Source organism: Vigna radiata, chromosome 7 (assembly GCF_000741045.1).
Source record: "Vigna radiata var. radiata cultivar VC1973A chromosome 7, Vradiata_ver6, whole genome shotgun sequence".
Taxonomy (NCBI): Eukaryota; Viridiplantae; Streptophyta; class Magnoliopsida; order Fabales; family Fabaceae; genus Vigna; species Vigna radiata.
The window spans coordinates 36882813-36891647 of record NC_028357.1 but is presented as its reverse complement, the minus strand read 5'-3'; the positions used below and the strand labels follow the sequence as shown (position 1 = coordinate 36891647).

At 33.3% G+C, this 8835-nt stretch overlaps 1 protein-coding gene across 1 annotated transcript; it reads left to right on the top strand.

The window, feature by feature from the left end:
• Positions 1 to 2969: 2969 nt before the first annotated feature.
• On the top strand, positions 2970 to 4885 carry LOC106766852 (NAC transcription factor 25). The gene is made up of 3 exons (XM_014651622.2): positions 2970 to 3326; positions 3718 to 4031; positions 4118 to 4885. The coding sequence occupies exons 1-3, from the start codon at positions 3143 to 3145 to the stop codon at positions 4679 to 4681; spliced, it is 1062 nt and encodes a 353-aa protein (XP_014507108.1). The 5' UTR covers positions 2970 to 3142; the 3' UTR covers positions 4682 to 4885.
• The last annotated feature ends 3950 nt before the right edge of the window (positions 4886 to 8835 follow it).

Sequence of the window (8835 nt, the reverse complement as noted above, 5' to 3'; positions counted from 1 at the left end):
TAGCAATGGTCAATATGTCACGACAACCAAAACTACCTTTTGAACTTTGTTCTACAAGTTCATCCTATAAAGAAGAACATGTTGTTACTCATAATACAAATTGGAAAAATTAATAATGACATCTCTATAGTGATGGGTAAGCAATGTATTACCCCCATAGAGAATTTCATGCAACAATTCAAGCAATTTAGTGAAACTTCTATTGGTCCATACATTTCTTGCCTTGATGTTAAATAATTTTAATATTGTTGACAAACATGTGAATCGTGTATAACCAATATATGAATTTCTGAATCATCTTTCAATGAATCATACATGTGTTTGCGTTGAAAATTTGCTTCTCCAATATCAATCATATTCTTCATGTGATCTTCATTATACATTTGACTCTTGAGATTGAAAAATGATTAAAAGGTTTACAACTTCACCATGCTAGGTCCACGATGTATAACTATTTAAGAAACCATCACAAAGAAAATGTTCTTGTATCAACTCAATTAATAGTCATCTCTTTTTCAAACAATTAACCTCAAGAAATAATATTTTTCTTTCACAAGTCATGCATTTCACTGAGCAAATTGTAGAATCTCTTCAACGTCATTTTCATACACATCACTAATTCGACTAGCATTTACCCAACTTCGATCCATTATTACACAACATAAGAACTTCATTTATGCATACAATCAATCTTTTGAAACTGTTGAAGTTTAGTATAATGATTTTCTCTATGACTTTATTTAATTTTAAAATAATTAAAGTTAAAAGTAGAATTCTAAAGTCATTGTCAAGGGTCGAACACTTTCGAACTCAATCAATATGTTCAACTAAAAGAAAAACAACTAACAGTTACAAGGAGATGGAAGAGATGGAAAACTTTTGTTAATGTGGTTACACATCTTGGAGACAACCAATGTTGGTAGAGCAATGCTTAATGGAGCCCCTAAAAACCAAGGGAAGGGCAGGAACAACAAATGGGATGGAAGGGCAAGTAGCGACAATAGGATGATGGGATGTAGGATTTTTGTGAAACCACCTTGAAAATCACCAATGGAGGTAAAACAACCCTTATTGGAGCCCTAACAACCCTTGAAAGGGCAACGACAACAAATGAGATGGATGGGAAAGCAATGACAACAAGAATAAGGGTTTTCACAAAACCACCTCCTCGGTGCAGCAGGCAAAATGACTGAGACCTAAGACTCTTTGGTCGCTTGACTAGGTTTATGAGGCAGTGTGACCGAACAACGGTGTGGGGTGTAGCGGCATGAAGGAAGGAGTACACTAGACTCTAACAACAGAGAGGAAAGGAGTATTGTGAGGGCTTCAGATCAATGAAACTCATGACCTACAATGACTTCTAATGGAGGACTAGCAATGACTTCGAATGGACGAGTGTATGAAGTGCAAATAGAGGAGCAAAATGAAGAAGTGAGGAGCGTGAAAACAAAGAAGACAAAATAAGGGAAATAGATACGTCTTTGAGAATATTAAGATATTACATTAGTTATCATGGTGAATTGATGTAATATCCAGTTTAATTTAAAAGAAAAGATGTTTAAACATATTTTTAATTTTTTTTTTTCAAAAATGGTGTATTACATCAATTGTTAACCGATGTAATATAGTTCTCAATAATTACATAATTGCCATTATACAATCAACTACATCATTTTTATGATAAATGATGTTATATCCTGTTGTTATTTCATTGATTTTTCCTAGTGTGAGAGTAATATCTCTTTTACCCATTTTATTCACTTCAATACCCTTATGTAAAAGCCTTGTCATAATGATCACTTTTATACTTTTAGGTAATAACCTTGTCAATGAAGGTATAGTTTTGTCACTCATCTACCTTTTTATGAGTCATTACCTTTTCGACTTCAATATGAGAGGTGACTCAATAATGTCTTCATGTTTCTGGATGAGAGACTTGTTGAATGGATTTTCTGGGAATTCTTTCAAAAAGGCATTTACAAGTATGTCTTTGTTCAATTAAGGATTCTAATATTAATATTGTAAAATTGTGGTATGTATTCTTTGAGAGGCTAACTTAATTATTATTTTTACATTACTATTTAAGGGAATTGACCTTGTTTATGATAAATTAGGCAACACAAATTGAATAACTCTTTAAGGAAAAGATGAGGTTGTTGAGTAGCCATTGAACTAGTAGAAGGGAGTGAAGTATACTAGCATGCACACAAACATCTTGCATTATACCACATTACACACACACATATATATATATATATATATATATATATATATATATATATATATATTATTGTTACAATTTTTATGCCATATTATTTACATGCACATATATATTATTGTGATTTTTTCTTTATGTCATATTATCTATGTAAAATATGTGAAATATAATGCTAGAATCTCATGCCAACTAGAAATAATATACGAATTTATAGTATGAGTGGATGCACGTCTTGTAAAATTAAGATATTTTTAAAATTCATTTCTTAAAATTATATCAAAATCATTTAAAACCTATTAATATTTTTTTGACATATCAAATTAATTGTTATTAGATTGTTATCAACCTATCTATTAATATTTAATCTTATATTAAACATGAAAAATGTGTTAAAAATCTTCCATTAACTAAAGATAAAAACAAATTTATTATAAATTTCACCTTACAGATAATTTTGTATAATTGATTTAAACTCAATAGTAAATAGCTAACATTGTAGAAGAATTTGATTAATGAGTTTAAAAAGTGGATCTGTTCCATCACATGTTTGAATGTAAAGCTGTGTTTAAGAAGAATGTATAACTGAGATGAATGAGTGGTGATAGCTGTGAAGTGAATGTGAGAGATGGTTGCTAGTTTTCATGAGAAAAGCATGACATGAAAAGCGTATAATTCCTAAACTCTTGAACCCTTAATTTCCTGAACACCACCATCCCCATTCTCCTTCTCATTCCATGGTCCCCACACCACGTGTCACACAATCTCTTCTCTCAGAAAAACCATCCTCATCCCGTTTTTCTTAAGTCATCATGCATACCAAAATTTCACACACATCCACCCAACCTCCCTTTCTCAATCTTTTTCCATCTCGCCGCTACTTTTTTCCAAACTGAATGCATCACACAGATACACAATATCAGTATCATGGACAGCACCGATTCATCTTCAGGCTCTCAGCACCCACACCTCCCTCCAGGCTTTCGCTTCCACCCCACCGACGAAGAACTCGTCGTTCACTACCTCAAGAGAAAAGCTTCTTCTACACCCCTTCCCGTCGCCATCATCGCCGACGTTGATCTCTACAAGTTCGACCCTTGGGAGCTCCCAAGTATGCAACTTTTTCACACCCCACTTCATCTTTTCATCCCTTTCTTCAAACCCATCTTTTAAATTCTTCTCTTTCTTCTATCATCGGAACCTCCTGTTACAAATGCAAAACTGTCTGTCATCAGACCTTTGTTTTCGAATGATGTTTAAACAATATTGATTTTGATTAAGATTGATTTTAAAATAATATTGTGTACATTTCACGTTTTACTATAAAAGTTATGGAATTTTTCTTTTATCTACTTATAAGTTAACTGAATTGTTTTAGCTTATAATCAACTATGGATTTTTGAATCAATCTAGCAACATGTAGTCAATCCTATTTCTACGTGAATCTAAAGAATTTGTTTTGCGTTGCAATGCTTTTTCCATTTCTGTTTCTGGTTTTGTAGGTAAAGCAACTTTTGGTGAACAAGAGTGGTACTTTTTCAGCCCGAGGGATCGGAAATACCCAAATGGGGTTAGACCCAACAGAGCTGCTACTTCTGGGTATTGGAAAGCAACCGGAACTGACAAACCTATACTAACATCTGATGGGCACCAGAAAGTTGGAGTTAAGAAAGCACTTGTTTTCTACGGTGGAAAGCCTCCAAAAGGGGTTAAAACCAATTGGATCATGCATGAATATAGGCTTGTTCATGATTCCTTTAATTCAACCTCAAAACCCCCTCCTCTTGTTCCTCCAAACAAGAAAAATTCCCTCAGGGTGTGTACATATATATATAACAATGTTTTTTTTAATTGTTTTTTTTTTCAGATAAGTTATACTTTTTATGTTTTTTGTTGTTGTAGCTTGATGATTGGGTGTTGTGTCGAATATACAAGAAAAGCAATAGCACCACCGTAACAAGGCCACCCTTGATGGAACATGGAGAGGAGCTTTCAATGGAGAACATGCTTCCAACGATGTCAACTTTGTCAATGGCTAATAACAATACTCAAAACTCTAAACCTCCGTCTTCGAGGAGTACGAGTTATGGAGCACTGGGACTTGAAAATGATGACAACTTCTTCGATGGAATCTTAGCCGTTGATCATCAGAGCATGCAAAGTGGTTCTGATTCTCACCTTTTCTGTCCAAACTCAAAGGGTACCAACTTTCCTATGAAACGTGCTCTCACATCACAACAACTTTGGAACGAGACAGGGTCTCCGGGATCATCTTCTTCTTGTAAGCGATTCCATGGTGATCTTAACAGTGGAAGCAGCAACGCTGAGGACAACGATTCCTTTGTTTCCTTGCTTAGCCAGTTTCCTCAGAACGCAACTTTTCAACCAAACGCGATTCATGGCTCCGTTGGGAATGGTGCGCAGAGGCAACAACAGTTTCAACTTCCTGGTATAAATTGGAACTGATCCATAATGATATTCTGGTTTAGCTTAGATTACACACACCTGATGAAAAAATGTCACACCATTATATTTAGCATTATGCTGCTCTTAGTATTTTTCACTTGTAATCATAACATGCAGAAAATACGAAGATATCAGGCTTTAGACATATGTTATATGTATGATTATAAAACTTGAAGTTTACAAATTGTACTGGATTGAATTTTATACAACCTCGTAATAAAATATCTTACATAGTAGAAAGGACTGACAGTTTGAAAACTGGATTAGCCTGGTGAATCTAAAGTTCTTCTCTTAATCAATAGTTAATCTTTATGCTATGCGTTTATACATTAGTGGAATATTTGCCCTCACTAATCGTAGAACAGAGTGTGTATGTATGGCTTAATAACAATAGTTTCTTTCTGATTATTGTTGAAGTGAAAGTAGTTTGTCACAATTCTTTGATGGAGATGAGAGATACGTAATGAGGTGTCAAGTGAGTCCCACATCGCTTCTTTGTTTTTCAAAGAAGAATCTCGTAAGGTCGTAACCAACTACCTTTTTCTATCAGTACCAACTACCTTCCTTACTAATGTTTTCGGCGTTACGGTAAAATAGACATGCATAAAAGTAAAAGGATGAATTAGTTTATGATAATTTTTGTATTTTAATCTACATATTTAAAATTAATTTATATATATCATTTTTAAAGTAACTGCCTAAATTAATAGGAATTAAAAAATTAAAGTTAAAAACTAAAAATGAGTTTTAATTATAAAAACATAAAAGTAAATTTTTGAAAAGAGAGATCAATTAAATGATATAAACAAAGTAAAATCCTTATCCTATTTTTGTTGTCTTTTATCGCGTACCATATCTTCGTAGAAGGTGATTTAAGCAAATGAAAATCATTTTGTGTGAAAGTTTCTTGGACACTGATACTTAAATATATTAAGGAAAATGATATTTTTACATTAATTTTTTGACATTATTTTAATACTGTACATGTGTTAAAATGTGGTTGGACGATTTCAATTAAAAAAAAATTGATTTTTTTCTTTCAAATATGTCTTTATTTCAGTTTTTTTTAATTTGAAATCGTCCAACCATAGTTTGACACAATGTTAGAATGGTGTCAAAAATTAATGTTTCCTAAATATAATGTACAAAGGTTAACATCATGCAACCTTTTCTACTGGAACAACATTTAATGGATATTTGAAAGAATTTTGACTTTGTAATTCTCACCACATGCAGATTGGGGATGAGATTATTGAAATACATTTTTAAAGAGTAATAATTATAGTAAATAGGGTAGGTTGTGGTTGATCAATCCAACCAACAATTAGAAGAATGTAAATTAAATCAATTAAAATCAGCGGTCCATCTTCAAAAACATTTTAGGATATCAAAATTTTATCTATAAATATATAAAAATTTGAAAGATCAAATATACTATAATTAAAAAGTTATATATATATATATATATATATATATATATATATATATATATATATATATATATATATATATATATATATATATATNATATTGATTTTTAGAAAAACGTGAATTAACATAGAAAACTTAAAACTTAAATATGATGTAGTTTATTACATTTACATCTTCTATCAATGTTATTATTATTTTAATATTATTATTATTACTTCTATTATTATTATTATTAAATAAAAACAAAAAAGTAAAATAAAAAATAAAGAAAATTTTAATCATTTTTAAAAGTCGGTTAAGATTTTAATAGTTTTCGAAATTTGTAAATTTTTTAATTTTTTTTAAATTGATAATGATTAATAAAAAAGATAATGTTAAAATTTTGGAAATACAAGATTAAATTAAGAGATGAAATAATGGAAGAAGGTTCCAGCTAATTCTGGTGGAGGATGGAATCAACTAGATCTTCTTCTTGGATTGGACAATAGAAGCACGCAACAATGGAAGTTGTACTTGGCAACGCAGCGGAATGGATTGAAGAATGATGATGATGACTGGAGGCCACAAAGACATGTGGAAGCCACTCTCAAGAGGTGTTCAGTGGCTGGAGAATATAGTGGATGGAAGGAAAAATGAAACAAATATGGTTCGGTGATGAGAATTGATGAACCGATGATGGAGAAAAGTGGAATGAAGGTNGAGATTGGGTGCTGAAATGTGATGCGGATGGTGGAGATATGCTAGGATTGGAAGCCTAGCTAGGGAGAGAGGCTAGAGGAAGCTCTCAAGTTCTCTCTCGGTGACCTTCACCAAGAAGAAATTTCTGGACAGAAATCAACAGAATAATTCTTCATTCAAATCAAATGTATTTCTACATGCTGATACAAAGAGTATTTATAATAAAACTCCTAAGCTATGCACGGTGCTGATTGAGGAGGAGAGATGCAGATCTTCAACCACGTGGCAGCAGTGTGGAACGTGTTTAGACCTTCCAGAATCAGCAAGCGTGGCTTGGAAGAAGCAAGTGTATCAGCAGAATCACCTCAGCGTGGGAATCATGCATCAACGTGGGAAATCATGTGTTTTCATGATGCAACCCCTTTCTTACTAAGTTCACCCCCTTCCTTTGTGTAAAATGACTTCTTTATCCTTCTTCTTGGGTTGGATAGTCCATGGTGTCCTAGCCTTATTAGATCCTACAAAACAACCATATAAGTATTAAAAAGAAATCATTCTAAGACTTAGAAAAAGAAAATCAAGAAAAAGTCTTTCTTCACTCCCCTTTCTTAGCCTTAGCTTTAGTTAGTACTCCTTTGAATGGAATGTCCTAAATGGGTTTCCATCATGAAAGAAGAATTGTCTTTTTATGTTTAACTTCGTAGAACAAAGCTCTTACAACTAGATCATAATTATCATTGATAGTCATGAAACAACTTGTCCAACATAATAGTTCCAGGTTTAAAAAAAATTTAAAAATTAAATCAAATAAGAATAAAAATCAAATATATGTTTTTAAAGTTAAAGTTATATCAATAAAATAATTTTAATTTTAGATATAATAATCTGATATATAAATAAATATAAATTATGTTGGGTTCGAGAGAGGAAACTAAGAAATCCAGAAACCCAGAAAAATAGAGAAAAGCAGAAGAGAAAACAGAGAGATTGAAAAATCTTAATATTGCGTGAATATTGTCTCTTACGAAAACAGGAGTTGGTTACAATATATAACCAACTAAAGCACTGAAAACAAACAGCAAAGAAACAAAGCCGAACGTACAACACAAACAACCGGACGGTCTAAATCAGGATCGTTCGAACCGTTCGGAACACAAACTAACAAACGAAAAAGTCAAGTATAAACAACAATTCTCCACCTAGACTTGATTTATTACAAGATAGAAAACACTGAACGACCAAACAATCAGAGACCGAACGGTAGAAACCCAATCCTGGACAGCAACTTAAGAAACTTCTCTCTAGCAAGCGGCTTTGTCAACATATCTGCGGGGTTGTCTTCAGATGCAATTTTGCAGATTTGAACATCACCGGATTCCACTACGCTCCTGACAAAATGCAGCTTGACGTCAATATGCTTCGTTCTGAAATGATAAATCTGATGATTGGCCAGATGAATGGCGCTCTGGCTGTCGTAATGAACACAGACAGACTTTTGATTAAAACCCAGTTCCTGAACCAAACCTTTTAACCACAGTGCCTCCTTAACTCCTTCAGCAAGCGCACAGTACTCAGCTTCAGTAGTTGACAGAGCAACGACTGACTGCAATGTAAACCTCCAGCTAACAGCAGTATCAAACAATGTAAGCACATATCCCGAACGGGATTTCCTAGTGTCCATGCACCCGGCAAAATCAGAATCAACAAAACCTTCAATATAACCTCCACCTTGAAAGTTATTCTGGAAGAGTAATCCAGTATCAAGAGACCCCCTTATATATCTGAGCATCCACTTCAATGCTTCCCAGTGAATTTGTCCAGGATCAATCATAAACTGACTGAGAACACTTACACCATGTGTGAGGTCAGGTCTTGTGCAGACCATGCCATACATAATGCTCNCAATCCCATTTGAAAATGGAACAGATTCCATCTTCCTCCTTTCCTTCTCGGTCTTTGGGCATTGTTCCTTGGTAAGTTTCAAGTGTTGACCGATCGGTGTGCCAGCAGTTTTAGATTCAGCCATCCGATACCTTGAAATTACC

Coding starts and splice junctions, on each gene's coding strand:
- LOC106766852 (XM_014651622.2), top strand. CDS start 3,143: ATGGACAGCACCGATTCATCTTCAGGCTCTCAGCACCCACACCTCCCT. Junction 3,327..3,717: donor CGACCCTTGGGAGCTCCCAA/GTATGCAACTTT, acceptor CTGGTTTTGTAG/GTAAAGCAACTTTTGGTGAA. Junction 4,032..4,117: donor ACAAGAAAAATTCCCTCAGG/GTGTGTACATAT, acceptor TTGTTGTTGTAG/CTTGATGATTGGGTGTTGTG.